Source organism: Henckelia pumila, chromosome 1, assembly GCF_033568475.1.
Source record: "Henckelia pumila isolate YLH828 chromosome 1, ASM3356847v2, whole genome shotgun sequence".
Taxonomy (NCBI): Eukaryota; Viridiplantae; Streptophyta; class Magnoliopsida; order Lamiales; family Gesneriaceae; genus Henckelia; species Henckelia pumila.
In genome coordinates this window covers 76,348,703-76,365,363 of record NC_133120.1, presented here as the reverse complement: position 1 = coordinate 76,365,363, position 16,661 = coordinate 76,348,703, and the positions used below count along the sequence as shown (strand labels likewise).

General features: G+C 33.4%; 3 protein-coding genes and 1 non-coding gene across 4 annotated transcripts; 3 read left to right on the top strand and 1 right to left on the bottom strand.

The window, feature by feature from the left end:
• Positions 1-371: 371 nt before the first annotated feature.
• LOC140874949 (F-box protein At3g12350-like) lies at positions 372-3,520 on the top strand. The gene is made up of 2 exons (XM_073278456.1): positions 372-1,491; positions 2,911-3,520. The coding sequence occupies exons 1-2, from the start codon at positions 646-648 to the stop codon at positions 3,382-3,384; spliced, it is 1,320 nt and encodes a 439-aa protein (XP_073134557.1). The 5' UTR covers positions 372-645; the 3' UTR covers positions 3,385-3,520.
• Positions 3,521-4,541: 1,021 nt separating this feature from the next.
• LOC140874957 (LIM domain-containing protein WLIM1-like) lies at positions 4,542-6,708 on the bottom strand. Its single transcript, XM_073278463.1, has 5 exons — positions 6,453-6,708; positions 5,977-6,073; positions 5,841-5,884; positions 5,147-5,236; positions 4,542-5,040 (listed from the first exon to the last, which is right to left on the bottom strand). Exons 1-5 carry the CDS (start codon positions 6,585-6,587, stop codon positions 4,864-4,866), a joined length of 543 nt encoding a protein of 180 aa, XP_073134564.1. The 5' UTR covers positions 6,588-6,708; the 3' UTR covers positions 4,542-4,863.
• Positions 6,709-10,019: 3,311 nt separating this feature from the next.
• On the top strand, positions 10,020-10,091 carry TRNAP-UGG (transfer RNA proline (anticodon UGG)). The gene has a single exon. It is a non-coding gene; the product is annotated as a tRNA-Pro (tRNA).
• Positions 10,092-10,171: 80 nt separating this feature from the next.
• LOC140890086 (GPN-loop GTPase QQT1) lies at positions 10,172-16,413 on the top strand. The gene is made up of 10 exons (XM_073297844.1): positions 10,172-10,434; positions 10,582-10,626; positions 10,739-10,818; positions 11,549-11,623; positions 14,152-14,255; positions 14,440-14,596; positions 14,701-14,788; positions 15,539-15,611; positions 15,679-15,810; positions 16,019-16,413. The coding sequence occupies exons 1-10, from the start codon at positions 10,343-10,345 to the stop codon at positions 16,091-16,093; spliced, it is 921 nt and encodes a 306-aa protein (XP_073153945.1). The 5' UTR covers positions 10,172-10,342; the 3' UTR covers positions 16,094-16,413.
• Positions 16,414-16,661: the final 248 nt, after the last annotated feature.

Sequence of the window (16,661 nt, the reverse complement as noted above, 5' to 3'; positions counted from 1 at the left end):
TTTGAAGAATAAAATATTAAAAAAATATCTTGTTAAAAAGTAAAATCACCTCTATTTTTTAAAAAACGACATATTTGATAACTTATAAGTCGTTTAGAAAAAAAATTTATCAAATAAATTTTAAAAGTTTATAAATTCTGCAAAACAATTTATCAGAAAAATCTTTAAACTACGAGGACTAAAATGGCTACTATCAATAAAAAAACTCATATTAGATAATTCACTTATCAATCGTTTGAAAAAAAAATTATTCGTTTTTATCATATAATATAATTTTAATATATAAATACATAAATTCGTGAGATCGTAAAAGAAAAAAAAAAAATAAATAACAGAAGGAGCTGTTATCCCATAGTTGGTGTGATGCTTCGGATCCACTTTCTTCCTCACGTTACGTAATATTTTAATCACAAATTTGCATTGGAAATCTAGTTTTGTAGACCTGCGATGGCACAAATGTGTGCTGGCCAAGTCATAGAGATTCGATGATTTGAAGGTGGAATATGCCAATTTGGGTTTTGGGGATAAAGTCCAAGCTGCGGTGGAGCGTGCAGATTTCGCACAAGTAAATTTTCCTTCTTCAGTTACCCAAGGCTAAAACCAATAGCTATCCCCCAAGAAAAAGTGAAATTGGAGAATTTAGAAATGGAAGCAGTTCCTCCATCATCATTCAGCGATTTCCCGGAGGATGTGCAGTTCTGTATCCTCTCATTCCTCCGCCCGTCTGAGCTGGCGGCGTTCGCCGCCACGTCCAAACGGTTTGTTACCCTGTGCCGCGGCGATCAGCGCCTTTGGTTCTCGATGTGCGACCGCCGATGGGGATCCCAAACCCAAATCAAGAAATGGGGGAGTGGGAAAATCTCTTACAAGCGTCTCTACAGATTTCTCGACGAGTATGAGAATCTCATCGGGTTCTGGCGCCGCTGCGGGGATGCCACCACATCATCTCCACCGCTTGTGTTCTTTGAATGGGGCCCGTTTTATCTCACCGGTTCGAGGATTGTGCCTTCTAAAAATCAGGGATATGGAGTAATCAAGAAACCCCTTTTATGGATGAGTGTTACATCTAATGGGGAGCCCTTGAGTTATCTTGATTTCGATGGGAAATTTCCTCTGACCCAGGGGGATATGGTGGATTCTGAAGAGTTGTGGTTTTTAGAGAATGAATTGATTCAGGTGAGTGTAAGTTTTACGGACAAATGCCATTTGGTTGTGGAGGAGAATCCAATGTTGTGGGGGTTTTCCAGCTCGGAAAATGTGAAAGGGGAGGTGTGTGATAATATATTCGGATCTCCACCGGATAGATTGGTGCATGAAATTTATCAATATTTTGCTAACAGGACGAGTCCCGGTGGAAATGGGGCGTCGAGAAGGCAGAGGAGGAGGGAGAAGGAGAAGCAGGGAAGGATGAAGAAATGGGAGCAAGAGCATTTTGTGAAAATTGTTAATTTTTCACCTAAGCCATCCCAACCATTGCAAGGACTATGGAAGGTATTAACTCTTTCACAAAGGCTTGATCTTTGTAGCTGATATGTTGTATCTATGGTGTGATCCATTTTGTTGATCCAAAATGACCACGTTAATTGTCACGAACTTACTAAGTTGTGGGATCGATACATTCTTGTGTCTTGGGTTAGATTCTAGAATGATAATTTAGCGGCATGTTGGATTATCTGCTATTGAAATCTTACACGATTTGGTAGCTTGAGAGGCTTTTTTTTGGTATGTTGCACTTGCTTGTGATAGATATTGAATTTGTTCATTTACTCTAAAACAAGGGCAGAACCAATATATTTGAGATTATATGCGATTCTTTTTCTGACACTAATGGTTTGTGTGATCTGTGTGTAGTTAGTTGTTTATCAGTTCATCCCAAAATGTTAATGCTTGATCGATTGATATTAAGATCCTTGCAGTTAATGAATTTCAATCGATGTAATCCTTGTGTTGTCATTCCCATTATTCCCATTGAAATCCTTTTCGGCCCTGTTGTGTCCCCTTTAATGACTAGTCATGACAATGAAGTCGTGCCTTGGTGTGCTTTAAAGGCTCAAGACGACCTTAAGCATGCCTTGAATTATAAGGATATTATCGTCTTTTAATTCCTAAAAAGTCATATGCTATAAATTTTCTTCAGATACTCTAGTTCCAATGTGGTTCTTTTTGGCACTTCACTGCCATAAAATGTGTGATTTACTTTGTGCAACGATCTGCGCTCTATATGCCTTAGTGCAGCTCATGCTTCTAATAACTTTGGTGATGTGTGGCTAATGCCTGAGCAAAATCTTTTCCAAACTATTGTTGTTTCCATGTAAACCTAAGTTGCTCTATATTGTCTCACATGTGGAAATGCATTCCTGGATGTGTACTCGTGACCATGGTTTGTGTGCTACATTTTCTTTTGCTCGAGTATTGACAGAGTTCTCATCTCACGTCAGAATCACGAATCCTTTATTTTTTTCATTCAATTATTAACTTTGATGCAGTTCTGTACCGTATTTTTCAATTTTTTTCGATTTGATTATATTTTATTTTTTCTTAAATCAAATGAAAATGTTACTTCTTTGTTGCATTTGATTATAATCTTGGTTTTTCGTTTACTTTAGTCGTTCAAGCTTTTCAAATACTTCTGCAAACGCATCGCGTGAGTCAAACTCAATCCCAGACCTAAGTCATCACTGAACTAGTTTTTTAACCTCACTTTTGAGTCGGTTAACTCATAGTCAACTCGATGATGACTTACCATCGACTTTGTGCTTTTCTCTTTGTTGCTAGAGACCTAACTTGCTTAGATATCCGTATTTACCTATAGTTGATCTTTGCCATAACTCAAAAGTGCATATGCATAAATCTTATTTTCTACATTTTAAGATGGTGGCGGTCATGCTCTTTTGTGTTTCGGTGTTGTAGGGCATATGTGAGGACTCGAGCTTAGAGTTTTATCTGGTTACCTATGATGACATGGGGGGTATTGCTTGCCGTAAGGTTGGGGAGTCGTCAAGACGTCTTACATATCATGCCCCAGTATTTTGGACTTCGAGTACTACTTTTATCGAGTCTCCATTTTCCCCAGAAGAAGATCACATATATAACTCCCGCTTGCATCTTTGTCCAGTTGTTGAGGCAGATCAAAGTTATGACCCTTCGCGATCTTCAGATGATGAAGCTGTCTCGCGCATGCTTTATATCAACTCGAGTTATGACTTGGTTATTCCAGATTTAGCTGTGAATTCAATAAATTCTCAGCAGGTTGAGGGAAGAATTTGGCAATACGAAAATGGGACATTCGGCTTTGGGTTTCTAAGAGACGGTTTCATTATAGACCTGAAACATGTTGCAAAGAATGGCCGACTTCTTGATACAAAAGATACTTCAAATTGTTGATATTTAATTCATCCATCCCCTTGTTGGGGTAACACGATGTTTGACTAAACTTATTAAAAATAATTTATAAGCTTTTGGATCTTAAAAATAGTTTTAGGAGTTGATAAACTTTCAGGACTTATTTTAAAAATAAATTGTTAAAGCGTTTAGATAAATTTATTTTAAACAATTTAAATGTTTTTTTACAAACAATTTAAATATGTTGATTTGGTACTATAATATCCTTTTACTGTCAAAGGGTATAATGTTATGAAGCTAGTGTTACAAGTTATACATATTTTAAAAAATAATTTTAGAATAAATCTATATTTTAAAAAAAATTATTTTATATTTTAATTTAAAAAAATTTATATTATTTGAAAAAAAACTTTAAAATAATATTTAATATTTAATATTTAATGGGTGAAATTCATCTCTTCAAAAAAAAAAAAGATAGAATTTATGAAAATATCCCTTATTTTTTTTAAATGCTTATAAGTTGTCAAATAATTGATTTTTTGACATCTTATAAGTTGTTTGAAAAATAATTTTACCAAACAAATTTTAAAAGTTATTTTGTAGAGATTATAAGCTTAATCAAATACATACTAAAATATAACCTTACCTTAGGATTTCTTGTGTATTCATACTATTCTGTTTACTAGTCTAGTGTTTCGTTGTGTTTCAATGTAACACTTATCAATAACAGATTCACAAAATAGTACAATGATTCTTTTATGGGGCTCACAATCCTGTATCAAACTTGTTTGTCTTTCATTCCCTATAGAATGGTCATCTCTTTTGACGTTTTTTTCAAAGATAATTTGAGTTTTCAGAAGTATATTTTTAAAAATCATTCGCAAATAATATATTGATTGATTAATCATCACTGTTTTGTCGATGTTTGACTCAAGTTTTATAAAGAATTAATGATATGCACTATAATCTTAACTAACTATATTGATTTATCATTCTTATATTATGTATCATCCATCATTCCATTCATGAGTCAAACCATGTCTTTGTTTCAAAATTTCCTTTATATTTCATTTTTTTACGTCTCGAGGGATTATTTGCTCCTTTTCCAGCACTCTTCAATATGAATGTCTGCAATATTATTTCAGTGCAAGGTAGATACGTCGGCAGTCAAAATATTATTTGGTTATGATATGAAATAATGCATGAAAAGTATGCGGTTGTCATTTACCAAACATACAAATGAAGAATCAGTCTTGATCTTAAAATCACACGTAAACCAAAACAACATTTTGAACATTCCATAAACTCATGCAATGGGCCAAGATCATCATTTCAAGAAGCTTCACACACATAAAATTCGTAAACTATGAGAATCCCACTGTATTATCAAGCTTATGACTCATTCTTGATTGCATAAAACCGAATTGGGTCGAGGAAGTTATAATCATTAATCAATACTGACGAAGAAAGGACACACTGACAATAAACGGGATACTTTAAGATCGGATCGTTGTCAGGAAGCTACTCATGGTCACCTTCAAGCTGGCTCAAGTTGCCTTTCTCCTTGATAAGTTGAGTATGGTGGTGTTTGCAGTAAAGGCGCCCCTCGTGTGCTATGTAATTGGATGGACTAATGACGCATCCTCCATGGCTGCACTTGAAACAGCTCTTGTGGTAAGCTATTCCATTCACAGTCACCTGCACAAATTTATGCTATGATCTCAATATATTGTTTATAAGGAATCAACACATTATAACTTCCCAACACTTTTAGATACATATGTCTAAACGACATGGATTTTACCTTCTCAGTCGGGTAGGCGGTTTTCTGGCAGGCCAGGCATTTGTCTCTTGTTCCAGCAAACATACTTGAGACCTTATTTGCATTTGGTTTCTGCAACAAATATGAAGATTCTTACCACATTATTTAAGTTGAGAATGCCAAGCATCTAACAATATCCCACGAGGAGCTATTAAAAATCTTCTTGCGGAACAAAGTGTGTGTCAAGTACTTGTTAGAGCAAAATCTACAGGATTGTGCTTCAATTGATCCATTTGTGATGATATATTTCATTGATTTCAAATTTCTTGACTTTCTTGGATGGACAAAATTGAATTGAATTTCAAATCCACTACATTATCAAGTTATGCAATTTCAATAGTAATCGTGGAGGATTTCAAATACACCTAAAATGGATGTCATATGAAATCTATCCCTCAAATCCCTCCCTCCAAATCTAATCAATCAATAAAAGCCCAACCTAAGTGATTGTTTTGGTGCAATCCAAATACGCTTGACTCAGCAACCCCCCATCTCGCAATTGCTCCAACTCACAACCAGCAGAAATCGAAAATGTAATCTTGCCTCTTGTTTATTGCTGTAATGAAAGCAATCCAAGAATTCACACAAGACAGCAGGTTCCAATTGTTTATGTCTATAGTGTCCGCCTAACCTGAAAACTATCCTAAGCACATCAATTATAAGCCTTCTAAATTACCTCAACGTCGCCAGGCTTCTCCGGTTTCGCAATCTTAGGCGTTCCTGATTAACACAAGCACAAAAATATAATAAAGTGTTCTTCCAATGCAAATCAAAAAATTGAAACTGACTATATGTATAAGTTTGTGATTTACCTTCAAAGCTTTTGTCTAGGCTGCCAGTTCTCTTGAAGAGCTGATCAAAGTGTGGCCTACAGTACAGAACTCCCTCGAAAGAATTGTAGTTCGCCAGCTGCAATTTTACATTTCACCACAAGATTGTTAGCAATATACCCGAATCTTTACTCCGTTAATTCGACAACTAGGTGCTCTGAACTTGATCTGCAGTAGATCCATTGAAGCAACTTTAGCACCACTACTTTCAGATCAGCAAAAAACTAAGTTCCTTGATCCCAACAAATTATTATTAGCTAAACATCATGCTCAAACATTACAATAAGAATCGGCCTTTGTCTAAACTTGTGATTTCTTCCAATCAAATCTTTTCACTTTAAGTTCCATCCCTGATCAAGAACAACCTATTCATAGAGATCTAGAAGCCCAAACTCATCTATGGATCCAAGATTTGCATATCAAAGAGAACATATTCAAGAATCTAAAACAGAAATTACCTTGAGAGTCCCGTTGCAGTGGTGGCATCTAAAACAGGCTTTGTGATAGATTCTATTATCTGCGGTTAACTTGTCCACAAGATACACAGTCTTGTCACATGCCATGCATTTCTGGGTAGTTCCTGCAAATGCCATGGCCGCAGCAATATGTGTTTTCTGGGTTCACTGTGTGTGTTCTGCTGGTGAAGTCTGAAGATAAGAGGAGGGAAGGGGACAAAGAAATATGTGGAGACCATTAAGCAATCAATTTGTCTTATTTTCAATCTCCAACCACCTTTACTATATTCTTTTTCCTACTTTTCTTTTCCCCTTTCATTTGTGTAGTAAAAAAAAAAAAATCTATTCCTTACGTCACGTCGAGTAGCTGGATGCTGCCTTTGAGATATTCTAACGACCAATTTTTTTTTTCGTAGTTGAGATGTTTGTGTTTGCATATGAGCTACGAAAAAAAAGATTGTTGAGATTAGTTTACAGACATTACCCTTATGCTAGCATCGAAGTTTTCGTTTTCATAAATAAATCTAAATTTATCTTTCACCTTAAAATTTTCACCATGATATCATATATTGCATAATAAACATCATTCTAAAAAGTCCCAACATATTTAAACATTGTTCATTGTTGGAAAAATTAAAAAGCATCTTCTAGAATTTTTTAGAACGTCGAAACTTTTCAAACCAAAAATATCGACTCAAACAAAAAACCTTGATGTCAGATGAACAATAAATTATCTTTTTAAAATCCGTGTTTTACAAGTGTCAGAATTGCAATCTTTGTACACATACATACATGAGCAACAATTAGCAATAATAGTTGTTTGGTTGGTTTCTGCAAGTCTTTTTTTTCTTCTTTTTTAATGATTATTATGTATATTTTATTTCATAGTACTAATAATTGTTCCTTACAATTTCATTGAAACCACATGCTTTGTAGGAGCCCACATTGGTTGTCGATTTTGCCTTTATTTATCATGCAAGATCTATCACCAAAGGCCATTGTTGAATATTATGGAACTGGCCCACATTAGGATTATTTTTACATCACATGAACATCCATTTTTATTATATATATGATGCACCTAATTAAATTCAAATGCATTCGACTTAATTTTGCTTTAGTTATCGAGTAGCTTGCATCCAGCTGCATTGGTTTTTCATCTTATCTTGCTCAAATTTATATAGTAGCTAGGTAGTTCTACAAACTCAACTCTAAATCTAATGATTAATATGCATCGATGTAAGTCTTTGTCCGTACGTGTTTACAGAGGTACATGATTTCAAGATTTGAAAATACGGAGAGTTAAAAAAAATCATGAGAGAGTTTTTCAACAATATCAAGATTTCACAAAATAATAGATGGAATTATCCCAATTTTCTTTACAAGAACATAAATGCTATGTTTTCGGTTATTGTGTCATGTAGATATACTTCTTAAAATAATGAGATTTTCCCCACATCTTAAATTGCTGTCACAATATTGAAGAGGTGGAGGACCATATATTAAGCAACATATGGTTTTTAAATTCAAAGAAATGAGTGTGATATTCTGTGGCCACTTGCAAGATATGTCTTTCATCACAATGACACTAGAAGTGATCTGTCTTATGATTTCTTTGCACAAAAAAGTGCCGTAAAATTATAAACTACTCCATATTTCTATCACCAGTGTTCCACTTTATTTTATTAAAATAAATGGGTGTCTATTGTTTCTAAAGATAGAAAAGTAATTTTTTTATGCATGTAAATGTGTCTCTCATGAATCTACTAAAATTTATTATATTTTTTATAAAAAGAGTTGACCCCGAAGGGGACCCCATTTCACATGAGTCAGAGGCCCATTGGCTTATGCGAAGGGTAAATCGAAGGATGTGCAGCAACAGGGACCTGAAGGAGGGAGCATATGACACAATCCCCAGAGCATACCCCACAATATTTCAGCACGGAATATGCTCCACACGAAGATCGAACCCGCAACGCTGAGGAATTTCTTCCCACGTCACCTCAGGCCTTACCAACTCGCCTATGCCCCTGTGGGCTACTAAAATTTATTATCTGGCACTATTTTATGTGAACGGTGAGATTTAAAATTCCTGCATCATTTCGTGTTTGATTCCAAGCTTATAATAAATGAAGTTAAGATTTAGTTATACTTATAATATTTATCACCTTTCAATTTAACATATCCTCTATATTCTTACCCCACAAATAAGCATTGCCTCTATGTCTTCCACACCCTCGGATCATCAAAGGCTTGCTTTAATTTTTGAGGCAATTTCCTATGCATTCTATCATTATAGAATCTTCTTTTCGAAGCATGTAATATTATTCTATGTGATAACGCATGATCAAGAGAGAAAAAAAAAAAAAAGAGAAGAAGAAGAAGAAGAAGAAGAAGAAGAAGAAGAAGAAGAAGAGTAGCTAATTTTGGGAGCCACTAGATTGAGATTTCAATAGAAATAAGAGAGAATTTTTAAAAAGGCCTTTTATATATAAATGCCTATAATGAAATTTGACCTTAAGTTGAGTTAATTTTTAAAATTAGCCTTTAATTATGTTGAAGTCCAGTTATAACCTTTAGACCATTTTTAAAAAAACCTTCTATAAATATCTATAATTACTTGTATTTGTATTTACATGCGGATTTATTTTATTTGTTCTTTATTTAATTTATATTATTAATAGTAAGACTTTAGTAAAATTATAAATTTTAGTATGAATTAGTGTGTGAGTAAGATTTTTATTTTTTAGAAAAAATAAAGTAAATGTCATTCTAATTTTTTAAAATGTGTAATTATCGTATTTCAACAACTAAATTTGGTGAAATCATTTTTTTTGTTTTTTTCAATAAGTTTTTCAAATTAATAATAATAGTAATTGTCTATTATCATACCAAAAAATTATTTAACTCAGCTCGCTCCAATATAAATACGTTAAACACTCTTAGTTCTTATTATTAACAATATTGACAAATAATATACTAGCTTATTAATTACTATTTTCTATTATTCGATAGATTCATTAATAAAATTATTTTTATTGTTTTATGATTAATAATTTATTTCTTATCATTTTGCCTTGTACGGAATATATAACTATTAATATATTTTTAATTTTATGCATAAATACAACTATTTTTACATCTATTATCAATAATGTTATTAATTTATTTATTATTATTTGAATAATAATATCATATTATTATCATCAAATACTTATTAAGAAAAGAAATAATGCATAAAGAAATTAGTATGCAGTATTAATTATTTTGAAATATAATTTTAGTTTTACTAAGTTATAATAGTTTATTGAGATGGCGAAAAATGATAATTAAGGCAAAGGATATTTTAGGATTATTAATTTATAAAAGGCTATATTGAATAATTATATTAATAAAAAAATCTATTTTTAAAAATAAGTTATTAACATAGGCTAGAATAAGTAATTTCTCTAGAAAGATCTACAAATTTGCCCTAAATATTCTAATTGGAAATAGTTTAAATATGGGTTCAGGAGAAAAAATGTTACGTTATTATATTAATATTGAAAAAATATCAACAACAAACATTGAGGGCATTTGGTCTAGTGGTATGATTCTCGCTTTGGGTGCGAGAGGTCCCGAGTTCGATTCTCGGAATGCCCCTTTTTTATAATATCCTTTTCTTCCTTTTTTTTTTAATTTGTTTTTTCCTGGGGTAATTTAATTTTTGAAAAAGTATAAACCCTGAATTCCATTCAAATCGAAAGGGGTTTAAGCTTCCTGGACTCTGGTGTAGCTGAAATTTTCCAGTTATATCCATAAACCTAGCAGCAATTCCACTCTGAACCCTTTCAAAATACGATCTTTACCCGAAATAATTTGTGTAAGTAAATAATTGATAACGAAAGAGAAAGATGGTGTTCGGCCAGGTGGTGATAGGGCCTCCGGGCTCCGGAAAGACGACTTATTGCAATGGCATGTCCCAATTCCTACCACTCATCGGCAGGTAACGGTTGAAGTTTCTCTGAAGGACGATAGCATAATTGCCAACGCATTTAGAATCTCAAAAATGGATCGTTCAAATTTAAAATATAATTTGGGTTTTTATGTCTGTAGTTGTGATTAATTAAATCTTTTCTTTAATGGGTTGCAGGAAGGTTGCTGTGATTAATTTGGATCCCGCGAATGATTCTTTGCCGTATCCAATTTCATTGGTTTTTCTTTGGTATTTTAGTACCTTGTGATTGCTCGCTTACTCTGTGTTTCTATGTGCTGTGATTGTCAATGAGTTGTATTCTTATCGAATATAGATATGATTGTGCTATAAACATCGAGGAGTTAATTAAACTGTCCGATGTCATGGCTGAGCATTCCCTTGGTCCTAATGGAGGTAAGTGCATTATTCTTTAATTTACCTTCATCGTTTGGAAATGTTTTTGTTTTTGTTTTATTATCTATACTATCAATATCTTCATATGATTCAAGTTGTGTCTTTCAAGGTGCACTGTAAAACTTTTGTTGTGAAACATCAGCTTCAAGTTCCTCTTTTGATGATTTGTTTGATGGATTTCGACATTGGAACTCCTTAGATTGACTTATACTTGTTTTTCCTGTTAAATTTTTGGTTCCAAGCTTTATTTGTAAACTATTCATGATTTTTTTTTATATTCAGCATTTTGGAACGTGATTTGTATTATGTCAAGCCTTGATCGTTTCGAAGTTTCGAAGTCTGTAAATGACAACAAAATCCGCAGTTCAGAAATGACTTCGGATGCCAAATCGTTATCGGACTAACAAATTTTCATGGTTTAAAAGAACAAATGTGCTTGATTTACATGCATTCCGGTGGTTGATAATAGTATTGCCAGAGGGCTCAGACTTAAAACCTACATGCTACTTTGTGTTTTTTTTAGATGCCTCTGACAAGTGTTTCAAAAAACTTGAAAACTGCATACTTCTCATCTGCAAAGTAATCCCCTACCTTTCTGGTGTAGTGAATATTTATTGCAAAATGATTTTTCTTTCTGTAGTTTATTAATGTGAATTGTAAATATGTGTATTTTGAGTCATTTTGATGCATAAGATCCTGAATCTGAAAAACAGTTTACCCTGTTTTATAGGTCTTATTTATTGCATGGACTATTTGGAGAAGAACGTTGATTGGTTGGAATCCAAACTAAAACCCTTGCTCAGAGGTTGCTATAGTATTATTTTTCTTTTTTTATTCATACTTACCCATATTTGAAGTTCCTGTCTGCAGCAGAGTTCTGAATGATTCTTTGATTTATTTGGCTCACCTCTTAATGATTATTATCATGGAAATAAGGAATTCCAATCCATACCATATAATCTTATTATATTCTCTGGTTTGTTTTTCATTTAGTGTATTCAATTCAAGCGTTTGCAATGTGAATCAAACTTGTTTTAAATCTCAACCATTTCATTGGGTCTCTATCAAACAAGATGAAGTAGTATTAAAGGCATCATCAAGTATTATTTTTTTAATTTTTTTAGGCTGCTACTGTTAACAACAAAAGAACATTAGTTTTCTCAACCCATAAAGGATTCTTGATCATGTTTCATAACTTGTGGTGAAGCTAGGATATATTCTTGTTCTCTTGTTTGTGGATGGTAGGAAAAATTTAACGCATGAAAGCATGTACCTTGAGTAATGATTTAGAGTTCCTTGATAATTATATTGATAGTTCATGATAGATAATCTTAAAGGGGGTTATTTATACCATGAAAGACTTTTTGTTTCTTGGCATAGTTTAAAATAAATTGAGTAGCTAAGCAAATATATATAATTATATATGCCTATTAATTGTATGAATTCATTCTTTAAACACAAAGGTTAAACTTTACTTCATGTGATAATTATTCATTTGAGTCAGAAAGTTGAAATATTTTATCAAACACATGAAATGCTTCCAATATGCATCATAAATACTAAATATGAAGTCTACAATAAAAGAAATTGCAAATAAATATACAAGTCTTTAAAGGTTTTACACTATATATGTAAATAATCTTTTAACTAGTGAAGTAGTGATCATGCTAGGTTTTACACTCTATACATAAATAATCTTTCCACTCTCAATTTTCGTTTGGGAAGAATCTACTAGATCGACTACTTACAATTGACATCATCTAGGAATTACTTTGTCCAACACACCAGCTAACATTTTCATGATTTATTTAGCATGATTACTATTCACTAGTTAAAAGATTAGACAATCACTCGGGCAATTTTACATCCAACATTCTGACTCTAACTCAGTTAAGTGTTGTAGAGCTTTACGTGAAATATTCTCTCAGTGCAACGGCTTTCATGTTTAAATTCTAGATGATAAGACCTCACTCGATTAATACAATAAGTTCAGTCTTTCTTTTTCTTTACTTTTGATTTTATTTATAGTGCAAAGGAGTGTTTTTTTGGGTAAACTCTTTAATTTGATCTTTTATATTTGCTCGTTTGTTCAGCCTTCTTGTTTAGGCCATCAGATCATGAATTTGTAGGTTTAAATGGTAAACTAGTCCCTAGACATGATAAACTAGCCATTGTTAGACATTATAAATTTGCAGTTGGATAAACTTTTTGACATGTCTGCACTTGTGTCCTGGAAATCTGTCTTGAATCCCTTCCATTTTTATGCGTTAGGTACTTCTATTTTGTGAATTTAAAGTGTCAACATAAAAGTTGGCTCCCTTTCTCTTAGGTCGCGTTTGGATCGATGAATTTTAAATATATCGATTTCAAATTTCTTGGCTTACTTAAATGAACAAAATTGAAGTGGATTTCGAATTCACTCCATATCAACTACCAAATTATGTAATTTCAATAGTAATGGTAATGGTGATGGTGATGGTGATGCAATACATCTACGATGGGTGTCATTTCAAATCCATCCACTCACAAATCCCTCCCCAAATCAAATCTTTCCCATCAAGTAAAATTGTTCCATCCAAGTACAACCTTAGCTTCTCATGGCATCTTTGGTACTGGTTTTCCATATCTGGACAAAATGCATTAAATGCTGTGTGAAAAAGTTGTAGCTCTTTTCTTATCCAAAAAAAAAAAAAAAAAAGTTGTAGCTCTTCTGCTCCTTGTCTTTCAAATGCATACTGACTCATTCTATTTGGATGAAGGAGATATATGTTTAATCTACTGCACGATGCCCGCAAATAAGCCTGTTGTTCCATTTCTACTCAAATACATGTTTCTGTTGATTTTTATCCGGCATACAATCGGAATCAGGACAAGTGGTTCAGAGATCACTTTTAGCATTTCGAGTTGCTTTTGTAAACATTTCTTTTTACATGTACATCATTTGGATCATAATAACATGTTAAAATCAAAATACCCAAATCAACCGCTTTACTGCTACTATTCCAGGAAGTTATTCTACCAGATGGTAACCTGTGTTATCATTCCAAAAGCTAGGCCACCTATCTGTTTTGCTCACTTTGTGGCAAATGACCTTTCTTTGCTGTTTTGCTTCTCAATGCATGAACTTTCTCTTAAAGTGTTTCCATCTAAACATCCAGTAATGCTTTAACCAGCCTTTTGGTGAACCATCAAGTTTCAAATACGTTTTTTGTTATCATCAATACAAACTTTGCGTGCATTTCCAGAATCCAACATTCATTTAATTTGAGATTCTTGAATGTGTTTCTTCTAAGTACTTCCATCAAAATATGTTTCCTTTCTCAATTTTCGCAGATCACTATCTTCTCTTCGATTTCCCTGGCCAAGTGGAACTCTTTTTCCTTCACGAAAATGCAAAGAGAGTTATCATGAAACTCGTGAAGAACTTAAATCTCAGGGTTTGTTTTATTTTCCTAGTTAATTATTGCTTACACACATATCCATTAAATTCATCTAAATTTTGAATCTAATATGCAAATTAGGCCTTCACAATGAGATAAAACTGTTTCAATACCAATACTTGACTGGCTAGTTGATTTGATTCTTGTATTAAACACTTGATATGATCTCTACCGCCTGCAGTTAACGGCAGTGCACTTAGTTGATGCCCATCTTTGCAGCGATCCTGGAAAGTATGTGAGTGCATTGCTTTTGTCAATGTCTACTATGCTACATTTGGAACTCCCGCATGTCAATGTATTGTCTAAGATTGATCTTATTGAAAGCTATGGAAAGCTTGGTTAGAGTTATCTTCTTTCTACACCAGTTACATGTAAAATTGTTTCCCTTCTAGTACATATCCTAACCATGATTTTCTAACCTCGTTGTTGGATTGTTTTCCAGATTTCAACCTTGATTTTTATACCGATGTACAAGATTTATCTTATTTGCAGCACTCTCTCAATCAGGATCCTCGATATGCTAAGTACAAGTATATTTATATCTATGTCATTTATGCATGTTTAGATTCTTTTATTTATTTTAGAATTAGTAATTCTGTCCCTCTTCTTTCTTCGTTCTGTTTTTCCTATAATTCATTAAGAATGTTAAAGCATTTTTTTGTTAGTCTTATGGGAGTCACATTGGCACCAACTTATCACCTTGAGAATATATTTGGTCACTTTTCGTCCGCGCTGTTCTTTTCATATATTATTGATTTCATAAAGTGATGTATTGAATCATGTGTGATGTGGATTACTACCTATATGATTGTTTCTGAATTTTTGAAAACATGTCATTTGGCCTTTGTTAACTCACAAGTAGTCATGAGTTCAGTAAATTTGGTTGATGTGAATTTTTCTTATGTTAATGACCGAAATATTTTTTTGGTGCACTGATTTCTATTTGTTCTTGAATACAATTGTAAAGACGTGTATTTCAATTTTTTGTCCGTCCTAGTTTCCAAATTTCTCGATCGGAATACCATTTTCTTGTAAAATGCATAATATCTAACAAGTCTAGGCTTTAGTTAGAATTTATATTAGATGTACTTTGATTTTTTTTGCATCACTTTGTTTTGTGTAATTGATATATAATCATTTCACCACCCATTTACTAATCAGGCAATCCCTTTCTCAGTTGCATTTTAGCTGTGGATGACAATTTTCTGATTCCAAATTTGTCTAGAATTTTAACCATCTATGCTGGCTTCTACTCAATTTTGTTTAAATTTCTGGCCCAGCAAGCTAACAAAGGAGCTCTGCGAAGTGATAGAAGATTACAGTCTTGTCAATTTCACGACTTTAGACATTCAGGTATGTTCATCTCCATCAATCTATATTATGATCCATGGTCCTTGTTCTTTCAACCGTGATTTTTCAGGATAAAGAGAGTGTTGGAAATCTCGTTAAACTTATTGACAAGTGCAACGGATATATATTTGCTGGCATTGAAGCGAGTGCAGTCGAGTTTAGTAAAATCGCAGTTGGTCCTGTTGATTGGGATTATTATAGATATCCTTTTTCTACTTAGATGTTTTATGATTTTATTTAACTATTGTGATTTCATAATTGCCGTCGTGATGTCTTTTTCTTTACTTGCAAGTGACTAGCATCCAATCCTTGAGGCTGCATGATTAATTTCTTCTTTTACTTAGCCCCTCTCTGAAACATGATTCCTTGTATGAGTTTAATTAATGTTCCTTAACATATAGAGATTCACAGTTGCCGCCGTACAGGAGAAGTACATGAAGGATGACGAGGTTTTTCCCGACAATGACGACTCTGAGAATCATTAAAATCATCTGCGGTAGAATCATTGTCGTGCATACCTCTACTCTTTACCGGTATATTTCTCACTCTCAGCTAAGATGCAGCTCGAATGGTAGTTCACAACATGCTCAGTATGATCTTGGAAACGATTTTGTGCCTAGCCGGTTTACTTTTTTGCCGCAAACCCAAAGCGTCTATCCACTAGGCTAAAAATGAAGACTAAGTAAACGCAATTTGTATGAAGTTGTGCCATGTTTTAATATTGAAATAATGAAAAGGCAATATTTTCATAAGATTCAAGGGGAAATTGCATGCATGATTCTTGTATAACATGTCTGAATACAGTCATTCAGAAACAGTGGCTTGCTGCCTGATGGACAGACATTATCCACATGATAGATCTAAGGGTCCTCATTTATCAATACATGCGGGGTTCACTAAAAACTAATGGATCCCACATTTATTGGTAAATATTCATTGTTAGATCTACCTCAAGGCAGTGCCTGTATAGGTAGGATCTAACTTAGCTGGTGTGGGATCTGGAATCTTTAGGCATAAAGAAATCGTAGAATCCCGTTGACTTTGATGTTATAT